We start from the raw sequence: 26022 nt of genomic DNA, 5'->3' as shown, positions 1-26022 counted from the left end.
TCAATAAACGAAATGAAAAACCCATTTGATGGAACGAACAGCAGGCTGGAAGAAGCAGAGGAATGAATTAATGACCTAGAAGACAGAGTAATGGAAAGTAATCAACCTTAACAAAAGAGAGAAAAGAGAATTATGCAAAATGAGAAAAGACTTGGGGAACTCAGTGACTCCATCAAACATAATTACATTCATGTTATAGGAGTCCCAGAGGAAGAAGAGAGAAAAAGGTATCAGAGAATTTATTTGAAGAAATAACAGCTGAAAATTTCTCTAATCTGGGGAAGGAAACAGATATCTAGATCCAGGAGGCACAGAGAACCCCCAACAAAATCAATAAAAGCAGATCCACACCAAGACATACTGTAATTAAAATGCCAAACACAGTGATAAAGAAAAAAATACTAAAAGCCACAAGACAAAAGAAGACAGTTACATAGGAAAGAAACATCATAAGGCTATCAGTGGATTTTTCAGTAGAAACTTTCCAAGCCAGAAAGGAGTGGCATAATATATTCAAAGTGCTGAATGGAAAAAAACTTGCAGTCAAGAATATCCAGCAAGGCTATCATTCGGAATAGGAGAGGTAGAGCTTCCCAGACAAACAAAAACTAAAGGAGTTCATGACCACTAAACCAGCCCTACAAGAAATATTAAAGAGTATTCTTTGAGTGTAAAGATCAAAAATTACAGTATGAAGGTAGAAAAAACAAAAGGAGTAAAAAATGAGTATTTCTGTAAAAAAATCAAAGAACTCACAAAAGTAAAATGATGTAATATATGACACCATATACCTAAAATGTGGGGAGGAAAGGAGTAAAGAATGAGTTCAAACTTAAATGACCATCAACTTAATATAGACTGCTGTATGCAGACAATGTTATATACAAACCTAATGGTAACCACAATTCAAAAACCACTAATAAATATGCAAAGAATAAAGAGAAAGAAATCCAAATACATCATTAAAGAAAACCAGCTAACGAGAGAAAGACAAGAAAGGATCAGGGAAATCTTCAGAAACCACCACAATAAATGGCAATAAGTACATATCTATCAATAATTACTTTGCATGTAAATGAACTAAATGCTCCAATCAAAGGACATAGGCTGACAGAATGGATAAGAAAACAACCTATCTATATACTGCCTATAAGAGACTCATTTTAGACCTAAAGACACCTGTAGATTCGAAGTAAGGGGATAGAGAAACATTTATCATGCAAATGGATGTCAAAAGCCAGAGTAGCAATACTTATATCAGACAAAATAGACTTTAAAACAAAGACTGTAACAAGAGACAAAGAAGGACGCTATACAATAATAAAGGGTACAATCCAATAAGAAGATAAAACAATTATAATTATGCACTCAACTTGGGAGCACCCAAATACATATAATAGTTAATAACAAACAAACATAAAGGAACTAATTGATAATAATACAAAGTAGGGGACTTTAACACCCCACTGAAATCAATAGACAGATCATCTAAACAGAAAATCAACAAGGAAACAATGGCTTTGATGACACACTGGACCAGATGAATTTAACAAATATATTGAGAACATTCCATCATAAAAAAGCACAATACATTCTTTTCAAGTGCAGATGGAACATTCTCCAGAATAGATCACATATCAGGCCACAAAACAAGCCTCAACAAATTTAAAAAGACTGAAGTTATACCATACGTCTTTTCTGACCCAATGCTATGAAACTAGAAGTTAACCACAAGAAAAAATCTGGAAACACCACAAATGCATGGGGGTTCAGTAACATGCTACTAAAAATGAATGGGTCAATCAGGAAATAAAAGAAGAAATAAAAAAGTACATGGAAACAAATGAAAATGAAAATACAGTGGTTCAAACCCTCTGGGACACAGCAAAAGCGGTTCTAAGAGGGAAATTTATAGCAATACAAGCTTACCTCAAGAAGCAGGAAAAATCTCAGATAAACAACCTAATCTTACACCTAAACCAGCAGAAGGAAGGAAATAATAAGGATTAGAGCAGAAATAAGTTATATAGAAACTAAAATAAACAAAAAACCAAAAACCAATACAACAGATCAATGAAACCAGGAGCTAGTTAAAAAAAAAAAGATCAATAACATTGAAAAACCTCTAGCTAGACTTAACCAAGAAAGAAAGGGAAAGGACCCAAATAAATAAAATCACAAGTGAGAGAGGAGAAATAACAATAAACACCACAGAAATACAAACCATTATGAGAATATTATGAAAAACGATATGCCAACAAATTGGAGAACCCAGAAATAGATAAATTCTTAAAAACATATACCTACCAAAACTGAAACAGGAAGAAATAGAAAATTTGAACAGACTGATTACCAGCAAAGAAACTGATTCAGTAATTTAAAAACTCCCAATAAACAACAGTTCAGGACCAGATGGCTTCATAGGCGAATTCTACCAAATATTTAATGAGGAGTTAATACGTATTCTTCTCAAACTATCCCAAAAAATAGAGAAGGAAGGAAAACTTCTAAATTTATTCTATGAGGCCAGCACTACCCTAATGCCAAAACCAGATAAAGATACCATAAAAAAGAGAACTACAGGCCAATGTCTGTGATGAACATAGATGTAAAACCCTCAACAAAATACTAGCAAACTGAATCCAAAAATACATTTAAAAAATCATACACCAGAATTAAGTGGGATTTATTCCTGAGTTGCAAGGGTGGTTCAATATTCGTAAATCAATCAAATGATGCATCACATCACTCAGAAAGGATAAGAACCATATGATCATTTCAATAGATGCAGAAAAAGCATTTGACAAAGTACAATATCCATTCATGAGAAAAACCCTCAACAAAGGTTTAGAGGGAACATAACTCAACATAGTAATGGCCATATATGAAAAACCCACAGCAACATCCTCCTCAATGGGGAAAAACTGAGAGCCTTTCCCCTAAGGTCAGGAACAAGACAAGGATGACCGCTCTCATCACTTTTATTCAACATTGTATTGGAAGTCCTAGCCACAACAATCAGACAACAAAAAGAAATAAAAGGCATCTAAATCAGTAAGGAAGAAAGACTTTCACTATTTGCAGATGACATGACACTATGCATAGAAGACCAGAAAGACTCTGCCAACAAACTGCTAGAACTGATACACAAAATCAATAAAGTTCCAAGATACAAAATCAATTTACAGAAATCTGTTGCATTTCTAGACACCAATAATGAAGTAGCAGAAAGAGAATTAAGAAAACAATCCCACTTAAAATTACACCAAAAATAATAAAATGTCTAGGAATAAACCTAACCAAAGAGGTAAAAGACCCGTACTCTGAAAACTATAAAACACTGATGAAAGAAATTGAAGATGACACAAAGAAATGGGAAGACATTCCATGCTCATGGATTGGAAGAACAAATACTGTTAAAATGTCTATATTAACCAAAGCAATCTACACATTTAATGTAATCCCTATCAAAATACCAATAGCATTTTTCACAGAACTAGAACAAATAATCCTAAAATGTTTACGGAACCACAAAAGACCCTGAATAGCCAAAACAATCTTGAAAAGCAAAGCAGAGCTAGAAGCATCACAATTCTAGACTTCAAGTTATACTACAAAGCAGTAATCAAAACAATATAGTACTGGCACAAAAATAGACACATAGATCGATAAATAGAAAATCTAGAAGTAAACGCACAATTATATGGTCAATTAATCTTTGACAACACAGGAAAGAATATCCAATGGGAAAAAGACAGTCTCTTCAATAAATGGTGTTGTGAAAATTGGACCGCAACATGCAGGAGAAAGAAACTGGACCACATTTTTACACCATACACAAAAATAAATTAAAAATGGATTTAAGACCTAAATGTGAGACCTGAAACCATAAAAATCCTAGAAGAGAACACAGGCAGTAATTTCTCTGACATCGGCTGTAGCAACTTTTTTCTAGATGGGTCCCCTGAGGCAAGGGAAATAAAAGCAAAAACAAATTATTTGGACTACATCAAAATAAAAAGCTTCTGCACAGCAAAGGAAACAATCAACAAAACTAAAAGGCAACCTACAGAATGGGAGAAGATATTTGCAAATGACATATCTGATAAAGGGTTAGTATCCAAAATACATAAAGAACTTATAAAACTCAACACCCAAAAAACAAATAATCCAGTTAAAAAATAGAAGACATGAACAGATATTTCTCCAAAGAAGATCTACAGATGGCCAATACACACATGAAAAGATGCCCAACATCACTCATCATCAGGGAAATGCAAATCAAAATTACAATGGGATATCACCTCACACCTGTCAGAATGGCTAAAATCAACAACACAAGAAACAACCAGTGTTGTCGAGGATGTAGAGAAAAAGGAACCCTCTTGCACTGTTGGTGGGAATGCAAACTGGTGCAGCCACTGTGGAAAACAGTATGGAGCTTCCTCAGAAAGTTAAAAATAGAACTACCCTACAATCCAGCAATTGCACTACCGGGTATTTACTCAAAAAATACAAAAACACTCATTCAAAGGGATACATGCACCTCTATGTTTATAGCAACATTATTTACAATAGCCAAGATATGGAAGCAGCCCAGTGTCCATCAATTGACGAATGGATAAAGAAGATGTGGTATACATATATACACAATGGAATATTATTCAGCCATAAAAAACAATAAAATCTTTCCATTTCCAACAACATAGATGGAGCTAGAGAGTATAATAATGCTAAGTGAAATAAGTCGGAGAAAGACAAATATCATATGATTTCACTCAGATGTGGAATTTAAGAAACAAACACGGGGCAAAAAAGAGAGAGAGACAAACCAACAAACAGACTCTCAACTATAGAGAACAAACTGATGGTTACTAGAGGAGAGGTGGGTGGGAGGATGGGTGAAATAGGCGATGAGCACCAGGTGATTAAAAGAAAAACTTTTTTTAAAAAAGAAAAAGATAAGGAGCTATTTAATTTACCTTTGGTTTTTTGGGCAGGGATTAGGATTGCATGGATCCTTTGAGATGCATGATCCAAACTCAAACTGATGGTCTTGGAGGCCCACACAGCGAGCAAGGCAGGCACTGGGGTAAGTGCGTCCATTCTGCCCACACACGGGGACGAACTGATCTGCACAGTTACAAGGCAGACCTGTGGAGAGGACACAGACTCAGTTATGGGTACTTGTACATTCCCCTGCCCATCATATTTCCTAATTAACATGGAGCTCCCAAGTGAAAACAGAATTGTGAATTAAGTCAGGAAAAAGCATCCCTCCAATCTCTGATAGTGCTTTTAAAGGTGGCAAGGCTCTGAAAAGCCATTTGTCTGCATAATGGCTTTCCTTTGTTCCATTTATTGCCAGCTAATTGAGGCCTTCAGACCTTGATCCCAGGGATGGAGACCCATATAAACAAAGCTATAGGTAGGAAAAGTAAAGAATGCTCCTCCCAATCTAGTGTATAAATCTAGAATTTAGATGTCTGAAGTCTGGCTTGGGGGATTTCTGGAATGTTAAAGGGTAATAACAAAAGAATGAGAAAGTAACTTGGGAAATTACTGTAATTTTGAGACTTAAAAATGTTTATAAGCAATCAATCACGAACACTACTTTCTTGACATTCCCATGCTTTATGCTGCTGGGTTATGCTTCAGGAAGCAAAAAGGCCAATGAGATGTGATGCTCTTTTCTTGAGAAGTAACAGCATGGTCTATTGCTATCTACTGGGATCTGCTTTGCTCCAGATCTGAAATACCCTTGGTGCTGGGTAAAGAGAAGAAAGGTAGCCTCCTAAATTTACTTCATTTCATGTGGCTGCAGCAGCAAGTTGATTCTTCTTTCCCGGGAGTTAGTATGACACATGCAGAGGGGCGGGAAGAGAAGAGATTAGGGATTTACTGACCTTGTACCTCCAGCGCATTGGAAATAAAAAGGAAATCAGAAATAAGAAGTGCACAGCAGGCTGCTGGGGAAGTGAAGACAGGATTAACCTCGCGCCACCCTCTATCTACCCTGAGTACCAACCTTGATGCTTTACTGTCATCGTTGTTGTTGTTATTCTTATTATTATCCTTTATCTGCTCTGCTTTGATGAGAGCAATTCATTCTGCTTAGAGAAACCATAAAACCATTGGGGATGAAGAGTAAATTAAAGATTTTTGTGGAAAACTACTTATTTATTTATTTATTTAATTTACTTATTTACTTACTTAGTTACATCTAAATGTATTTGGAAGATGAACTGTACAATTAGCAGGACCCTTTTTCCCTGTGGTGTGTAGCCCCTCATGTCCTGGGATAAAGTAAGGTAATGACTGTTTAGCTAGCAGACTCTAAGGAGATTTTACTGGCCACAAAGTGTACCACATTTCTTGGGACTCAGATATTGTCCCAGTCCAAACACAACTCAGAGATGTTCATAGAAATGCCCAAGTCTCAAAATTACAATAATTTCCCAAGTTACCTTCTTGTTCTTCCCCTTCCCTAAGGCGATGAAGAGTGGAAGGAACCTACATGATTAGTTTACAACCTTTGTCTTTATCTTGTTTTTGGTATTACCTTTTGACATTCCAGAAATTTCCCAAGCCAGACTTTATACATCTAACTTCTAGATTTTATTTTTATTTTTTTTTAAAGATTTTATTTATTTATTTGACAGAGGGAGACACAGTGAGAGAGGGAACACAAGCGGGGGAGTGGGAGAGGGAGAAGCAGGCTTCCCGCCGAGCAGGGAGCCCGATGCGGGGCTCGATCCCAGGACCCTGGGATCATGACCTGAGCCGAAGGCAGATGCTTAACGACTGAGCCACCCAGGCGCCCCTAACTTCTAGATTTTAAACGCTAGATTGGAAGGAGCATTCTTTACTTTTTCTACCTATAGCTTTACTTATAGGGGTCTCTACCTAATGAACTAGTAAGCTAAGGCAGGACAGGGAAGAAGGTGATGAGAAAAACATTATAACACAAACAAACTTAGAAAATACATTTTATAACATAATGGTAGGGGTGGATGGGGTATTTTAGCAGATAGAAAAGTTCCATTTAACCAAAACCATCCCAATCACTTGGCCCTGATCTTTTTAACCCATGGAATTTCAGAATATTAGTGCTGGAAGGGTCCTAGGAAACCATTTAGTTCAATGCCTTCAATTCACAGAGGAAGAAACAGATCCAGAGAGGGCAAGTATCCTGTTCTCAGATTATGTATTTATTTTACTGTGTACATTTGCAGTTATGGCAAGACCAGTGAAGCTGCCTTGATGGGAAATGGGTACAAAGGGATGATGGCCGCTAAGGACAGGTTCTGGGTGGCCTTGGTTACCTGTGAAGGTGCGACGGTCATCTTCTGAACTGTGCTCACTGAGGCACAGGCGGGTAGAACACACCAAATTGCCAGCAAAACAAGAACAGATATTGCAGTCAATATTAAAGGATGTCCCGTGACCTAAGAAAAGGAGAAATAAAATGTTGATCCATTTCATGCATTTATAAGTAAATCATACATTAAAAATTTAATCGTTTAAAAAGTTTTAAAATAGAAATTCTTGAAAGATGACTTCTGAATATACAAACTGAGAAGTTAAATCTGTAATATTTATATTTTCATACTTACCTCCCACCATTTCTCTCCAAACCCACATCATGCTAGTGTCACCAGACTGCTCCCTAATCTCTGAGAATGTTTCTGGCTGCCCCTCTTGCCTCACATGCTCCTCTCCTCCTCTGGACCTTCAGTCATCTCTTCAGAATCAGCCCTGATGCCATCTTTGAATTGAAGACTCCCCTGATACCCTGGCAGGAATGACTAGGTCCTTGAAGAGCACTTGGTCTCTTCTTTTTGTAGCTCTAATTCTCCCCCATCTGATCACATACAGCATGATCTCAATCCCTCATCCCAGTTTTAGCCCCACAAGGCACTAGTATGTTCTTCTGTAAAGAGTAGGCATTTAATCAGTGGAAGTCTATGGAAGGAATGAATTTGTTTATCTTCAGATATTTTGTGATACAAGGTACCTATCTCACATTTTGGCTAAGTAGAATATGGATTAAAAAATGAATACCTAGGGGCGCCTGGGTGGCTCAGTCAGTTAAGCGTCTGCCTTTGGGCTCAGGTCATGATCCCAGGGTCCTGGGATTGAGTCCTGAGTTGGCTCCCTGCTCAGTGGAGAGTCTGCTTCTCCCTCTACCTCTGCCCCTCCCTGCTGCTCATGCTCCCATTCTCTTTTCAATAAAGAAATAAAATCTTTAAAAAAAATGAATACCTGACTTGTTCTAGGGCAGACACTTGTAGGCTCTTTCTAGCCAAAAGCACCCTTCTTTCAAATAAGATCTCACACAGAAGAGTACACCAAGAGGCATATGAAAGCTGAACTACCCTGGTCGATAGGTAGGGTGATGTAGGGGTGAGGGTAGCAGAGTGAACAGCTGTCAGGGAGTACATTCTCAAAAGCAGTATTTTTTTTCCCACAATTTTTGAGGTCGTATATTGACATGAATGGTTGTTAGGGCTATAAGCAAAACATGGCTAAGGATGCAGTGAGAAAGCAAGACTCTGAGACTTGTAGAGAGGGCATCAAAGGGTGGCAGGTCTTCATGTGCTCTATCCCAACGCCTAGTCAACAGTGTAGGTCCCACCCTCCAGTTCGCTTTCCACAATGTAAACTCTTGTCTTTTACTTCTGGTAAAGAGACATAGTGGAGGAAGGGATGGGAAGGAGCACACCTGTGTCCTTGCCTGTAGAGGGCAAGGGCTTTGGAGTCAGATTAGCCTGGGACTGAATTCTGCTTTGGTCACTTACTAGCTGGGTGACCTGTCTGAGCATCAGCTTCCTCACAACAATACTGAATTCAAAGAACAACTGGGAGGCTCACATGAGATAATACAGGCCAAGACTTAGCATAGTGCTTGGCACACAATTAAAAATTCAGTAAGTATTAATTAATTGTTATTAGCTATTAGTCCCTTCTTGAGGAGGCTCCTAAGAGGGTTCCTTAGAAGTCCTAGTGTCCTGTAGAGTACAGTTTGGAAAATACTGCCCTGGAGGATCTGATTTGTAGACCTTACTCTTCAGTGGTAATCTATCCAATGTTCTTCCTACAAAGTTAAGATAACTAATCTCATATTAAAAACAAAAAGCAAATAAATACAGCTCAAGACTCACTTTTTCTTTTTCCTCCGACAATGCAGGACTTCTGAAGATCTATACAGTGCATCTCCATACAGTTTTCCAAGAGTCCACTTTGTCCACAAGAGCAAATTTTGTAACAACCAACTTCCCCAGCAGATGATGGCACCTGGATTAGTGTCCCTTGACGGACGATGAAATCAGAGGCTTCTCCCAATTTGCAACCTGTACAAACAAAAATAAGCTGAGAGAGATGGTATTGTTCTATGACATTGGTTTTTATGACATTAGATATATTTTACATAAGTCTCATAGGTACTCTGTGGCTACTAAAAATTATGTGATAGAACTTTCACTCAGCTAAAGAATTGATTTGGTTCACTGACCAAAACATATCCTCTCAAGTGAAAAATTCCATGTTCTGTGAGATAGTGGTGATTATAGACCTATACCCCAAAGTTAGCTATAGTTCAGTACAAAAATGCTATAAGATATATTTTTTCTATTGCTTTGGGCTTATCAAGGATATTAAAAAATCACAGATATTTAAAAAATGGACTATGGAAACTGACAATATTTTTTATTTGTTTTTAAAAGATTTATTTTTTTGACAGAGAGAGACACAGCAAGAGAGGGAACACAAGCAGGGGGAGTGGGAGAGGGAGAAGCAGGCTCCCCACTGAGCAGGGAGCCCGATGCGGGGCTCGATCCCAGGACACTGGGATCATGACCTGAGCCGAAGGCAGACGTTTAACGACTGAGCCACCCAGGCGCCCAATGTTTTTTAGAATACTCTTGATCAGGAAAACTTTTAGTGATGGAATACAAGCATATTGTAAATTCAAAGAAAAGTTGAATACTTGATTGGGCTTAAGGAAAACCCATTCATTTCCAATTTTAAGATTTACATTGACTCTATAGTTGATATATTCTGGTATTACACAAATATTATAGATGATCCTTTGAGGCATCATGCTTATTTAATTTAATCTTCTATTCCTTTTTACTTCACAGATATTTTTACATGGTGATTTTAACATGACAAAGAAACATTTTCAATTGGGAAGTAGATAAAAAGAAGCAAAATGTTGCCACACTGCACAACAGAAGAGATAAAGACTATCAAAATTCACTGGGATGAACATTTCTTATTCAAGAGGCCTCCTGCATTAAAAAAAAAAAATCAGGGGCGCCTATGTGGCTCAGTCATTAAGCGTCTGCCTTCAGCTCAGGTCATGATCCCAGGGTCCTGGGATCAAGCCCCGCATTGGACTCCCTGCTCGGCAGGAAGCCTGCTTCTCCCTCTCCCACCGCCCCTGCTTGTGTTCCCTCTCTCGCTGTGTCTCCCTCTGTCAAATAAATAAATAAAATCTTAAAAAAAAAAAAAAAAAATCAGTCTTAAAATCATATGCATCCCAATAAAACATTAAGCTCATGGAGATAATTGCACATCCCACTGAGTATGACTTTTCTCCATATAACTAAAGGAAAGAAAAGAAAAAAACATGAACAACGTGCAGTACACTTTCTTAAACATCACAACATGGAAGAGAATGTACAAAAAACAGGCTCAAGGTTTTCTTTTCTTTTGTTGTCAAGAACCCTGTAACTCTTTATGAGAGTAATTCTGTAATCCTGTAATTCTCTTTATGAGAATCAGTTTACAATCTAAATGATAATTGAAAATTACATCTGTCTTTGTTTTCTCCTGCCTATATAACTAACACAGGTTTATTGGGAAAACCTCAAATGTTACAGAAAAACATAACTTAGAAAATAAAGTCCATTGTGAGCTCACTCCAAAGATAATCCCTATACAGAAACACAAATCCAACCCCTCACCCCACACCCACACCCATCTACCTCTTACCTTGCACACAAGAGAATGGAAGGCAGGGATCTCCAGACGGACACCCCTTCCGGTTTACCTCACAGAGCTCATTAGCAGGGCAAGGATTTGGGTTACAGGGATGAGTGACCTCTTCTACAATGTTACCCAAAGTACTTGGCCCTGAAAAACCAAACACAGATCAGTCTAACCAACCCAAAAAGGTAAGAGAGATCTGTAAATTATCCGAATTAATTATGGCTAGAATAAATGGAGAGCTCATGACAGAAAGTGAGGCCTGATTCTAGTAAACTATTAAAACACACAGATGCTCTGATCATTTGTGAATTTAGCATACACATACATACATTCATTCACTTGTTTATTACTGGGTACCTACGATACGCTAGACAAGGTTCTGAGCACTGCAGATACAGTAGTGAATAAAACTGACAGATCCCTAATGTAGAAGTTACATTTTATTTGGGAAATAGACAATAAATAGACCGGGGGTATGTGTGTGCATGTGTGTCTCTGTGTGTATAAATAAAAAAGTCACCTAATGATAAGTAATAAGTAGTATAAAGGGATGGTAGGGTGGTCAAACACGTGCTTATGCCTAAGAGGAATAACTTGGCACATTTTACCATAAACTATAATAATTCACTATGGTAAGACGGGTCCTGTACCATGATTATATTTGTCAACTTGTGAAATAATGACCATGGAAGAGTCTCACTTAATATAAAGTATATGTGATATTTAAAGAGAGTATTAAAATTCAAACAAAAACATTTCTTTAACTTTTTTTCCTTCTACACATATATTTCACTGCTCTAATAGAGTCTAGGCTTGTGACTACATTAGCTTTGCTTACTTGAGTTTAGGCCAGACTCAGACTGTAGGGCTAATAAAGGTGTAAGTGTTCTTGGAGTTCATCTCATCCAGCCCAATCCTTTTATAAACAGGGAAACAGAGGCTGCAAAGAGGTGATCTGTCCAAAGTCACAGAGGCCTATACTCTAGTCTAATGCTTTTTTTTTCACTATACTGGTCATAAAGGCTGAGGGACACAGTTTGTTGGCCTTAAGAAAATGTGGCTGATATCACTAGCTGCAAATCTAGCATCCACTCTTTTCTTCCTGCTTACTAATAATAGTGTGACAATGGGCCCACAGCTAAAAAGATCATCTTTCTCAGTTTCCCTTACAGCTCGGGTGGTTTTCCCTTACACTAGAATATGGTGGCTAGAATTCCAGGAGGCATGTTGTGATAATAAAGTACCTCAAGTAACCTTGATGATGGAAGCCAAGCACTAAGGACAGTGCAGAAAGCAAAAGGAGCCTGGACTCTGGATGGTGGAACCACTATAATAGCCCTGGACTGTTTATTTCTGGGCTTTCCTTTACTTTTCCCTGTTGTTCTGTTATTTGCAGTAGAACTTAGTCCTATCTGACACAGGAAAACAAAGCAAGTAGGAGCTGAATTCACAGTCTGCCTTTCCAGCCAGCTCGGTGCACTAACGCCCCCTGGCGGCAGCACAGACACTTGCACCTACCCTAACTACAGTACTCCGTGTGTATGAGTTCTACTCGTCATCTCTCTGGTTTCCACCACACGGGGTCACCTCCTGCTGAGAAACTCAGCTCCAGGATCCCTCAATGAGATAGCAACTTATTCTTCTAGCTCTTGGCAGGAATACTTTCGCAGAGACAAAAGTTCCATTTTCACGTACTAACCCAGACCGTCATTCCTTACTCCCTATTTGGTGGGTCAGTCTAAGCCAATGCCTGGCTCAGGTACACTAATACTCTCATGACAAAAAGCTGAAGATTCCCTGGGGAAATTCCACTTCCTGGTCAAATCATGGCAAGGGGACAGCAATGATATGGGGCTATTATCTAAGATGTTTGCCCCAGATTCACTGCTTAGAATTCCTGACTGACAATAGTTCATCACTTCCTCACTGATAAGATAGTCACTTGGGCTTACATATTTTAAGATGACAATTCTTTCCAGCGCCAAAAAGACCAAGCGAATAAGATAAGAGTCTGCAATTGAGATAGTATAATTAAACCACACATTCTCAACAGATAGATGTTCAAAAGCAAACATGAAGGGCAGAGATGAAAGGGAGAAATATTTGAAATCTAAAAAAACAAAGTACTTACTTAGGTATGTATCCAAAGGTATACAATTCTCTAGGTCATCTGTAGGTGACAGAAGCTCACAAATACTTTCAGCTGTGTGGTCTTCAGGGAATTTGTTCTGGTCCCCACATTTCTTGAGAATCTCCACACAATCTGATCTTAAGAAGAAAAAATACAAATTTAGAGTTTAAGGAACCTCCTCATGTTGTCTAGTCAATATTAATCCTGTTTCTGAAGCCTTCCAGAAGGTGAGTTTTCATAACAGTATTTTACAACTGGTTAGGTCAGAGTAATGGCAAAAGAAAACAGGAGTCATAGAAGACCTCAGGTTGCATAGTAGTAAGTAATGTATTATACTAGCAAAGCATCCTTTTCTCTTATCGGAGATCAAAGGCCTTGCTCAAATTTTATACTCGTACTGTTATTACCATCAGTGTGGCTTGTCCCAGTCTTTGAAAGGAAATTAAACTAGGCTAGTCTGATTTGCTCTTTGCAAAATCATACATCTTTTCTTTCAGGACCTTATGCTTACTTGCTTCTTCCTCCCTCTGTCCCCTTCTCTTTTTTTTTTTTTTTTTTTTTTTTTTTTTTTTTTTAATTTTTTTATTGTTATGTTGTCCCCTTCTCTTTTTAAATATCTTTTTAGTTATCAACATTAAGGTGTTTGGCCCATAACAACTGGAAAGTACACTACTTTAAAATTTTCTCAGTCTTCAAAAGGTATTTGATTCCTTTTCTATAAATTTTTGTGCTATGAGTCTAAAAATTTCCCACTGGTTGCCTCTTGTCACCCAAGTTACCCCTCATCTTTCCCCTTACTCAAGTCATGGCCAAGTCATGCCAGAGAATAGATCTGGACCCTGTTTAAGGTTGAAATAATCTGCAATCAGTCATCAAGTGTCCAGCAGCACCAAGACACACACCAACTTAGGGGCTGGATATTGACTTGGTTTTTAGAAAAGTTTTTGGAAAAATAGATGCTTGAAGATCAGCTGGCATAGATTACTACATGGCTAATGCTTTTGGTTTCACCCAGGACAGCAGCTTTCATCTTTACTTTATCCTAGATCTCCTAAGCAAACCATTCACAAAATGCTCACTAGAAATAGGCCCTAATGACTATATTCACTAACTCCCTCACTCATTAAACATGCATGGAACACCTACTATGTGTCAGGATTACCCTAATCCCTGAAGAGAAGAAAAAGAGGAAAGAGGAGACAAAAAAAAGAAGTTACAAGGAATAAACTCCTCAAGGAGAACAAAGTCTAACAGAATGTAAGTACACAAATTAAAATATAAAAATAGAGTTGAGTATTGAAGGTACTTGACAAATGTTTCTGGAACTAAATTCCATAAGAGAAGTTCAAATAAAGGTCTACAGAAGTTTGTAGGAAGGATAAATTACTATGAGCTGGGGAGATCTGTGAAGATTCCATGGGAATGACTGGCATTTGAGAGAGGCTAAGAAAGCCAGGCAGTGGGCAAGTGGAGATGGAATAGTATTTCAAGCAGAGGAGGAAAAAGTGAGAAAGCATTTGACATGTGGGGAGGATGGGCAAAGAGAAGTGGTGGGAGAGAAAACTCTAAAGATAGGCTGTGGTTCAGATCATGGTCTGAACCAAGATTGGAGAGTCATTACGAGGAAAGAAACTTACTTGCAAATAATACTTCCCCGGGATTTACTATGACAAGGTTTAATCTGCAGTGAACAAGCTACTGCTTTCCACATTTCTGGCTGGCACTTCTTAATGTCAAGAACAGGTATGTTGATAAATGGCATCTTTATGCTTCCTTTCTCCCACAGCTTCATGTCATTCATGGCTCCTTGATCTGACTGAGCATTACAACTCCTGAAAAGTTCTGTTGGCCTGAAAAGAAAAAAGGCCAGAAAGAATCAAGAGGCAATTATTTTCTAGAGAGAAGTAATAGGTAAGATCCTGACATACTAATGCAGTAGGAAAATCTGATTTTCTTAAAGAAAGTACATATAATGCATCAAAGGATATCAGCTTTGAATGCATGGTGGCTATTTTGATGTCTTCTTTGGTGAAAGACCCTTGGAAGTTTTTGCCTATTTTTTTTTAAATTGGGTTGACTTTTTTTTTTTTTTTAAGGTTTTATTTGACAGAGAAAGAGAGAGTACAAGCAGGCAGAGGGAGAGGGAGAAGCAGGTTCCCTGCTCAGCAAGGAGCCTGACTCAGGACTCGACCCCAGGACCTTGGGATCATGACCTGAGCTGAAGGCAGACGCTTAACCGACTGAGCCACCCAAGTGCCCCAAGGGTTGTTTGACTTTTTATTATGAGGTTATTGTAGTTATTTATATATTTTGGTTACAAGTCCTTTGTCAAATGTGTGTATGACTGTAAGTGTGCACATGTGATATACTGAATATTTTCTCTCAAACTGTGGCCTGCCTTTTCAAATCTTATATGGTGTCTTTCGGTGAGTGTTTACTGTTGAACCCTAACTCATTATTTTTTTTCTTTTATAATTAGTGCATTTTGTCTCCTGTCTACAAAATCTTTGTCTACACCAGGTTTGTCAAGATATTCTCCTAAGTTTTCTTCTAGAAGCTTTATATTTTCAGCTTTTATGTTTTGTTCTATGACCCATCTTAAATTAATTTTATTTTATTTATTTATTTATTGAGAGAGAGAACAGGCAGGAGGCGGAGAGGGAGAGAGAATATCAAGCAGACTCCGTGCTGAGCACACAGCCCAACCTGGGGCTCAATCACAGCACCCTGGGATCATGACGCTTAACTGACTGAGCCACCCCAGGTGCCCCTAATTTGTGTTGCTTTATAACAAGTCTTGAAATCAGGTACTGTAAGTTCTCCAAATTTATTATTTTTTAAAAAAATTCTTTTAGCTATCCTAGGTCCTTTGTATTTTCATTTGAATTTCAGAGTTAGTCTGGCAATTTCTATTTTAAAAAGCCTGTTGGGATTTTGATTGGGATTGCACTGAATCTAGAGATCAGTCTCAGGAGAATTAACATCTTAACAATATTGAGTCTTCTAATCCATGAACGCGGTACCTCTCTCTGTTTATTCACTGTCTTTAATTTCTCTCTGCAAAGTTTTCTGGTTCTCAATGTATAGTTCTTGCACCTCTTTTGTTAAATTTACCCTAAGTATCTTATGTTTTTTGATGCAATTGTGTAAATTTGTATTTTTAAAATAAATTTCATTTTCCCATTGTTTGTTGCAACATACAGAAATACAATCGGCTTTTCAATGTTAACCTTGTATACTGTCACTTTGTTAAATTTAAGGATTTACCGGGAGTTTGTTTGCAGATTTGGGGGCATCTCCTACTGTGGTTCCCACCTTTCCCGGGTTTTCTACTCCTGCATCTAGCCACTCTGGCAGCCCTAAACTCTGATCTCTAACTCCTCAGCCCAAGACTGCTGCTTTTTGCTTGAATTCTTTATGCCATGCAAGGGGGCCGAGGGTGCCCATGAAGGAAAAACTGGATAAATGCAGCCCTCGTGCAGTGTGGTTTCTATGTTTCATGAGATACAGCCCCTCCTGCTTTTGGCCACTAACACCTTCAAAACAATACTTTTTTTAATATTTTGTACAGAGTTCATAATTGGTACTTGCAGAAGTATTAGTTTGCTACAAACTACTCCACTATCCCCAGAAGCCAGACTATGAGTCTAAGTTTAACTTCAAACATTTCATAGATTTCAAATTTACTCAATCTCTAAACCATGTCCTTATCGGCTAACACTCTATTACCAGCTGTAAAGATATCTCAATTTTCTTACTCGAAATAATATTCTGAATACCTTTTTTAAAAATATTCTGAATACTTTTAAAAGAATAGGATTATGTTCGTTTGAACTTCTGTCTGACCCAACTGAATGATTCTTTCCCTCTTTGCCCCCTTGATCTCCAGGCTCCAGGCCAGCTCACAAAACTGGCCCCCTCTTGCTTAGAAACTCTCTCTCTGCCTTCTCTGATATGGTGTTCTCTAAGCTTCTGGATGCCTTTTTGTTTTCTTCACTGTTTGTTCAGCCATTCAGTTTTGGGCCCTTGTTTTTCTGACCATACTTGATACCTCAAGAAAATACAAATAAGTAAGACAGTATTTTTGTATGAAATAGCGAACTTCCTGAGTGGGACCTTCAGACTGGTTGAAGTAAACTTCGAAGTAAACTGTTCAAAAGAGAGCATTTGGACAGCCAAATTGTTCACAGTGATTTATTCTGCAATGAACTGTTTCCACTGGTTGTGTAATAGAAGGAAGAGGGGAAGAATGGTAGGCTGAAGGCAGAAAAGATTCTTTGAATTCTAGATGTTTTAAGTATTTCTAGTCTAGAAGGGACTTTGTTATAGTGCTTCCTTTCCCAGAGGTGATTTACCGGATGAGTTATAGTATTTAAAGATGAAATAATAAAAAAAATACTACTTCCTTTTAACTTAGCATCAGAGTAAAAATCAGAGTAAAGTGGTCTTTTCACTTATTTAAAAACAAGATAATGATAAAATACTTCCATTCCATGTACAATAGTTTTCTCTTACCTGTTGTTAAAATTAGTACAGTAAGTAAGATTTCTACAGCCCAACTGGCAAGGTTCCCGAACATCTGCTAAACAGGTCAACATGGACACTTCCACTGGATTATATTCACAAAAACGATCAAACTCTTGCCAACTCTGTGTATTGCCCCAGCTCATGCTGTAAAGTTTAGTGCACAGTTCTCTGAAATAAAGGCACAAATGCAGAAACGCAGATGAGCCAAATGAATAAATAATTTGATTTGCATAAAACTCAAATTCTATGAACTATATTTTAGAATATAAATAAGAAAAAAATTATGAAAACCAAAAGACTAAAATTTATCTCCTAGAATTTAGAGCCATAAACAGTGAACTCTTCCATGAAAATGTTAGCCTTCTTTTATCATCCATCTCTTTCCATTTCCATGACTGCTACAAAGCTCTGTGCTAAATGTAATGTTTAATTTCGGTATTTGTACATCCTTATTCTTGGCACAGTCATTTCTTCTATATTTCCTATCTCTCTTTTACCTTTATGTAAAGTAAGGTAAGGCATATGGTTTTGCCTCCACAAAGATAGATTCTCCTACATTTATATTTCAACCACAGGAGGTAAAACTGTGACATGGTCCTCAGATTTAAGAAGCTTTACAGACTTAGGGTTCATTAGTTTCTCCCTGAAAAATTATCCCAAAGCCACTTATATTCCTTAAGATAGGCCAAGGTAGTCTATATGTAAAAGCTTATGAATTCCAAGGCTTCTATATACTATTTTTTTTTTAAAGATTTTTATTTATTTGTCAGAGAGAGAGAGAGAGCACAAGCAGGGGGAGCAGCAGAGGGAGAGGGAGAAGCAGGCTCCTCACTGAGCAAGGAGCCTGATGTGGGACTCAATCCCAGGACCCTGGGATCATGACCTGAGCTGAAGGCAGACGCTTAATGACTGAGCCACCCAGGCATCCCTTTATATACTATTGTAGTTAATATATAAGAATCTTATTTGTAGTACTTGATGATTACAAAGCAACTTGCATATGACTAAAATAATATCAGTACCATTTCCAAAGTGCGTTCACATTAGTTTAATTTTTAAAATTTATAAAAGTAATAAAAGTGTAAAAAAACATAATACATGTAATATAAAATATACTACCAAAATATGCAAAGTCACAAGTAAAAATTCCCCATTCCTGCCACATTTTATTTGACTTTCATATTCAACCCTATGAGAAGGATGTTTTTACTTTTATAATTTTGCTCATTCACTCTACTGATGTTTACTGAGTGCCTATTTTGTGTTAGACCCTGTTCAAGGCACTGGATATATAACGGTAAATAAGAGAGACAAGGTCCCTGCTCTCCATGGAGCTTATACATCATAGAGAGGAGGAAGCTGCGAATGAGTTAAATTAGGTACTTTGAGCTAGAAACCAGTCCTTTCTCTAGTCCTTAACTTTCTCTATGACCTTGAACAGACTGTTCAATAACATCTCAGAATTAGTTTTCTATATATAAGCAGGAATTATACAAACTGACACCAATCATAAGATGGAAATAAACCATAAAAACTACATCAAGGTAAAGTAAGGCAAAGTGTTTCCAATCTCCAATGACTTTAGGGCATAAATACTTTAAAGGAAATTCAAAGAATTACTCAGCATCCCTCCCATAAATACATTTAATTCCTATCAGCAATTAAATTTCCTTAATTACAGGGCCAACTTAACTTCTCTTTAAGCTCTTCTGTTAATTTTCTTCGGATATCTTCCAGTTTTTTATATCTTTGGTAGAGTTTGATGAGTTATTCTGGGCATAATTTTTGCTAAAGGTCCATTCAATTTAGAAACCACAGGAAAAACTGCTTCACTCCTGGTAGGTGATATTTCAGGATGTTCTAGTAATATGTGGTCCATTTTCACCTAAAATATCCCTAATAAAGCAAACTTCTATTTCACCTGTGTTCTGCCATGACTTTAGTTATCTCCATTTATTCTTGTCTCTAGATTGTTTCTTCCATCTTATATATATATATATATTTTTTAAAGATTTTATTTATTTATTTGAGAGAGAGAGAACGAGAGACAGAGAGCATGAGAGGGAGGAGGGTCAGAGGGAGAAGCAGACTCCCCGCTGAGCAGGGAGTCTGATGCAGGACTCGATCCCAAGACTCCAGGATCATGACCTGAGCTGAAAGCAGTCGCCCAACCAACTGAGCCACCCAGGTGCCCCTTCCATCTTATATTTGTATAATTTTTCCCTAAGTGTATCATCCAAATGAATGCCAATACACTGCTATCTAACTTTGGGTTTTAAGTGCCAACCCAGATCATTCACCAATATATACAAAAGGTCAGTTACTGTTGAAAGTATCATAATTTAACAAAGAGAATATCCCTTAGATGTCATATCAAAACATCTTCTAAATTGTAAGCTTACTTAATGATAGCCTTGAGGGTAGAATCCATGTTGCATCATCTTTAAATATTTATTGCCCTGCCAATGTTAATCCTCTATACTCCAAAACACAGTTCTTTTAGCAATGTTCAAAAACAATGTCTTATATACACATGACGCTTAATAAATACTTGCTGATGAAAGAAAGATTTTACACCTTCTAAACTCTTAAGTCTACACAATACAAAAATATAACATACATTTCCTAGACTTAAAATCACTAATTAAAACGCCATTTTCTACTGGTTTTAATAAAGGAAAATGAGATACTGACCTACATGTTGAAGTGTTTGCTTTAGAACAACAATGCAATTTAGCTCCATCAAGGCCCGTAGAGGGAGGAGGGTGTAGAGTGACGCCAGGGTGAACAGACTGTGAGCTTTCAAGAAAACACTGCCAAAGAGGATCTTGAGGCAAAGGCTGGGTCTTACAACCCTCGATGAGGCCATCAACAATCTCCATTTCTGTTTTCTTAGACATCAGAATTCTCTTGCAGGCATTTTGGCAAGCATGGTCTTCAGCTCTGTCACAGCAATATAAACCTACATTTTCAGGATATATGTGGCTTAATTAGCTGATTTTATGTCATGCACTGCTCAGAACAAAAGAACATGGTGGTACTGGAAACACTACTACTCAGTCGTATGTCAATATCTGTAGTACACAGAGCCTACCAAATTCTCTCTCCATTACTTTGCAGTGTAACAAATAACTGAAGAGCTAAAGGTGGACAAGGTAACTATTACTAGAATTTACCACTATCTCCAAACATGGGATCTTTAGCACCAATACTACATAAATGAAAGGTCATCTCGTCCTACACCTAAGAAGTCCTTACATGCAAAGTATCTTCTGTTCCTGGAAAAGGTATTACAGATCAAACTGGAATTATTTCACGCTAGAAACAACTGCCTAAAAGGGATTGTGTCCTTGACAGAATGACAGAGATGACTAATTTCAATAGCAAAACCCACAAAAACCATATTCCATCACATTCTGGGATATAAAGCTTTCATATATCTGTGCAAGTTAACTAATCTAAGTTATAATTTATTTTTTTTAAGATTTTTTATTTATTCATTTTAGAGAGAGAAAGAGAGCACGCACTCGAGCAAGAGCACAAGCAGGGGGGAGGGTCAGGAGAGGGAGAAGCAGACTCCCTGCTGAGCAGGGTGCCTGCTGTGGAACTGGATCCCAGGACCCTGGGATCATGACCTGAACTGAAGCAGATGCTTAACCTACTGAGCCACCCAGGCGCCCCTCTAAGTTGTAATTTAAATAACACAATAGCATACTCTGACAAGATATCAGGTTGCTTCTGCCTTTAAAATGAATGAAGTTTGGGGTGACTGGGTGGTGCCATCGGTTAAGTGTCAGATTCTTGGTTTTGGCTCAGGTAGTGATCTCAGGGTTGTGAGATCGAGCCTGCATGGGGCTCCACACTCAGTGGGGAGTCTGCTTAAGATTCTCTCTTTCCCTCTCCCTCTGCCCCTCCCCCCCATGCACATGCACTCTCTCTCTAAAATAAATAAATCTTAAAAAAAATGAATAGGGATGCCTGGGTGGCTCAGTGGTTAAGTGTCTGCCTTTGGCTGGGGTCATGATCCCAGGGTCCTGGGATCGAGTCCTGCATCAGGCTCCTTGCTCAGCAGGGAGCCTGTTTCTCCCTCTGCCTGCCTCTCCCCCAGCTTGTGCGCTCGCTCTCTCTCTGACAAATAAATAAATAAAATGTTTAAAATAAAAAAAGGAATAAAGGTTATTTGTGGCAAATGCTTCATCCTCTGATTTTCATCATACAGCCACACCACAGAATGTTACAAGCATAAGGGTTCTGCTTTAGATGCTGGACAAACGGCACATATCACTGCCTCTGAGTTTACAAAAACAAGTCTTTCAGTATCCCAGTGTAAATCAAAACATTGGCATTGGCTTATAAATCTTTTGTTTTGTCAGTTTGGTTAATTAGTTAATTGTTTAAAGTTTGTTCACCTCTAAATGAAGAAAATGGATTACAGGATGTACAAAGCTGAGACTTCGAAGACCCCATAAGGTGCAGGTTCACTAGGAGGCCCTGATTTTCATAAGTATCAGGATTTCTTCTCATTTTTATATAGGGCTTTTATTATAAAATAATTGTTCATTATAAAAACATATAAAATGGAATAGGCATACAACTAAAAATGTATTATACTATACAGTTAGTTCTGCAACTTGACTTTTTTGCTTACTACATCTTGGACTCCTTTCTATATAAACATACTTTTTTCTTTATGTTGGTTATAAAGTATTGTTATTATATAGATATATAATTTATTTCATCAACTTTAATCAATTCCCTATTGATGGGTATTTGGGTTATTTCTAATTTTTCTCCATTACCATCAGTGTCACAGTAAATATCCTTTACATGTGCATGTATATTTATGAGTCTTCTTGAAGGACAAATTCTGAGAAATGGAATTGCTAGATTAAAAGGTATGATCATTTGAAATTCTCATGGTCATAACCCAACTTCCTTTCAAAATATCCATACCAATGAATTCTCCCATCCCCAGAACAAAGAGTGCCTGCTTCCTCATACCCCTGACAGCTCTACCTTTCTTGGCACCTTTCAGCTGTGATAATAATATCCAATCTGTCAAATCTAAACACCAAAGGAAGTCTGGTGTTTCCCAAATGACTGAGACTGCAGATATCTACAAGAATTTACTTCCTTTTTTTAAGTAGGCACCACACCCAGCATGGAGCCCAATGAGGTGCTTGAACTCACGACTCTGTGATCAAGACCTGAGCTGAGATCAAGAGTCGGACACTTAACCGACTGACCCACCCAGGCGCCCCAAGAATTTACTTCCTTTTTACAAATGATTTTACTAAAGATTGAAACGAGAGGAATATGTCCATTTTACTTACTATCTGTTGGGTTCCTCATTGGATAAGATTGGGTATAATTGTTCACACAGTGTATTAATTGTGGACTAATAGAGGCACAATAATTTTCCACTGCTTTGATCTGAGATGGACCAGGAGAAGAGTCTGTTCGAAAGATGGCTTGACAGTATTCTCGGCAGTTTGTGTGATGGCCTGCATAACTGCAACAAACTGAGCCCACTATGGGGGAAAAAAGGAAATGATGCTGAAATGGAAATAGCCATTTGCTAACAATAAATCGTCACAATATTGATAAAACAATATGTACCTTTTTGAATTTGAGATATAAAACCATGGCACAGAAGACAAGTACTTTAAATCAGCACTACTATAGAAATAGCCATGAGGACATCCAGGTGCTCAGTGGTGTAAGAGAGTCCTTACTTGTCAAAGTATAGTCTATCTAGCGTAGTGGTTCTCAGCAGGAGCAGGACCACCCCTCTGGGAGATTCTGGAGGCATGTGGAAATGTTTCTGGTTTTCCCAATGACTTGGGGACTACTGCCGGCATTTAGTGCATGGGGTCGGGGTTGTTAACTGCTCTGCAACATACAGGGCAGACACACAACCAGAACGGTCTCCCAAAATGCCAATACTGCCCATGCTGAGAACCACTGGAACATCTTTCTATGTTAGATTTGTGGAGATTTACAAACAAAGCAAGGCAAACAAAATAAAAATAAAACCAAACCCCAAATGCTTCACATTTATAAAACAGGACCAGTAAAAACTAAGAGCTACCAGGCTCATTTCATAAATTTGACAGTTATATAACTGTATATCTTGAAAAAAATTTCATAAGTTCTATTCCTAAGAACATGTCTAATTTGAAATGGTCTTTACCTCACAACTAATATGACCTGCTTTAACACTGAAAAGTAAAACCCACATTTGAAATTTGATTTGTGTATTTTTAGAAATCAAGGGGGACCATCTCAGGTATCTGGGGGGAGCTAGACGAGTGGCTGGGGGCGGTGCAGATGTGGGACTTATACTGGGGAAGAGCAAGAGATCCACATAGGAGAGGTTAGAGGGTCTGTGGGAGTCTGAAGGGAACCCAGGTGGAGGTATGGCAGGAAACGGGTAAGGGAAAGGCAGGCAGGACATCTCTGATAATTATTAGAGGTTATGGAGGAACCAGAATCAGGTTTCTGGTGAATTCCACCGACTAGGGAATGAGCAGAGAATTGAGGCAACTTCCAGAAATAATGACAAGGATAAAATTATACACAAATTAAGCTAGGACTGAACTGATACAGGATAGGCCTGTTTCCTGCACCAGGAAACTGTTTCACACTTACTGTGCCACCTGTTTTTAACTTACAGTTACTACTTACTGTGTTCATTGCTGAACTGTTCAATTTCAACACAAAGAGTAATTTATGGCTACATTTATCACCATTAACCTTAGGATAAACTGAGGGGTGGGGGTGGGACAGAAGAGACAAGTGAGAAAAAGCCAAGGATGCCCATCTTCTGATTCCTCCATTAGGCTGGCTTCCTCACCAGTATGGGAGGACAGAGATGACTATGAGAACAGCTTAGAAATTGTGAATTAAGCCCTAATTAGAGAGGGTTAGAAGATAAAATACAGCCAGTTAATGTTTCTTATCATACTTTGATACACTGAACTGCCAAGCTAATCCAAACAACTCTTCTGTTCCTCAGCTGTGTTTTCCTAGCTGTAACTGCTCACTACTCCCTTCACCTGGGATGCCCTTCCTCCAATCTCCACTGTTCATTTCTTGTCCATCCTGCAAGGCCCAGCTCAGCTACCAACTCCACGAAGCCACTCTAAGCACCCCTACAGGATGTGATCCCTCCTTCCTCTGAATTCCCACAGCACTTTTATCAGTGACACTATCCTATATCCTGTGTCTGTCTCCACAGAGCAAGTAGGCAGTAAATGTCTGAGGAATGAATTGAGAGGCAGTCCTTGGCAAGTGCTACACTGTATCACCTGGGAATGCTTAATTTCTGCAAGTAATCCTATTTATTCAAGTAGGGCATGATCTTCCCATCTAACAGTAGTATCTGCTTTGTAAATCTGCAGTTAAGACATAGAAACTGTCATAATTCATCAATAGCCTGAATACCACTGAGGAAAGAGCCTATCAGAATCCTGCTGGGCCTTCACGCAGCTTACTAACAGCCCATGTCATAATGTCAGGTCTTGGCAATGCTTATAACAGCTAAATCGTATTCTTAAACTGAGTTTTGCTCTTTGGACTGTTCATATAACCATTGACAATATACTTACTTTCATTTCTGCTAATGCAACTGAAAAGAGCATTCTGTAAATTAAAGAAAAACAAACAAGTTAACCACCATGCAGAATTCCTAATTTTATTCCACTTTATGGTTACATGGAAATCAGAATATCAGACTATTTAATTCTTCTCTAAATCCAAGGATGAAGACAAAGAAGCTGAGATGGCACCCTGGTAAAAAGGGAAACCATCTTCTAACACAATTATTGGGGGTCAAGATTCTCATCCTGAGCCATAAGATGATCACATTATAGCAAACCAAAGCTGTACCTGTGTGTGTATGTGGAGTAACCTACAATGTATTAATCTCAATTATTTCTTGCAATATATAAAAAGAGCTCCCAGAAGATAATATAATAAAAGGCATTTAGGGAAATAGAGATTTCACGTAACCACTGCATTTTAGAGTTGAGAGGTCCTTAGAGTTCATCTCTAATTGTTCTCAAACATGGCCATGTACCAGAATCACCCGGGCTTCCTAGGCCTTACCCTACACTACAGAATCAGAATGGGGGAATGAACCACAGAAATCTACATATTAAACAAGCCTTCAAAGATAATTCTTATGTAATTGTTGAATCACGATATTGTATTCCTGAAACTAATATAACACTGTATGTTAACTATACTGGAATAAAAATAAAAATAAAAATAAAAAGATGATTCTTATATAATTACCCTGGGAAGTTGGGGGATCTCTATCATTTTAAAGATGAACAAACCGTTTCCTCAGCAGGGGGGAGTCTGCC

At 38.1% G+C, this 26022-nt stretch overlaps 1 protein-coding gene across 3 annotated transcripts in view; it reads right to left on the bottom strand.

Annotated features, from left to right (window-relative positions):
- The window catches only part of RECK (reversion inducing cysteine rich protein with kazal motifs), a 71981-nt gene that overhangs the window by 12450 nt on the left and 33509 nt on the right, over nucleotides 1-26022 (bottom strand). For all 3 annotated transcript variants that reach the window (XM_078061449.1, XM_078061450.1, XM_078061451.1), the window contains 10 exons: nucleotides 25264-25297; nucleotides 22987-23184; nucleotides 20348-20615; nucleotides 17642-17821; nucleotides 14764-14976; nucleotides 13127-13263; nucleotides 10999-11139; nucleotides 9165-9353; nucleotides 7326-7448; nucleotides 4983-5154 (listed from right to left, as the gene is read on the bottom strand). In XM_078061449.1, the coding sequence (XP_077917575.1) occupies nucleotides 4983-5154; nucleotides 7326-7448; nucleotides 9165-9353; nucleotides 10999-11139; nucleotides 13127-13263; nucleotides 14764-14976; nucleotides 17642-17821; nucleotides 20348-20615; nucleotides 22987-23184; nucleotides 25264-25297 (1655 nt within the window). The remainder of the gene's footprint in view (nucleotides 1-4982; nucleotides 5155-7325; nucleotides 7449-9164; nucleotides 9354-10998; nucleotides 11140-13126; nucleotides 13264-14763; nucleotides 14977-17641; nucleotides 17822-20347; nucleotides 20616-22986; nucleotides 23185-25263; nucleotides 25298-26022) is intronic.

The sequence above is a fragment of the Halichoerus grypus genome, chromosome 14, assembly GCF_964656455.1.
Source record: "Halichoerus grypus chromosome 14, mHalGry1.hap1.1, whole genome shotgun sequence".
In the NCBI taxonomy this organism is placed as follows: Eukaryota; Metazoa; Chordata; class Mammalia; order Carnivora; family Phocidae; genus Halichoerus; species Halichoerus grypus.
The sequence above is the reverse complement of the archived record's forward strand: the minus strand, read 5'-3'. Positions and strand labels throughout refer to the sequence as shown.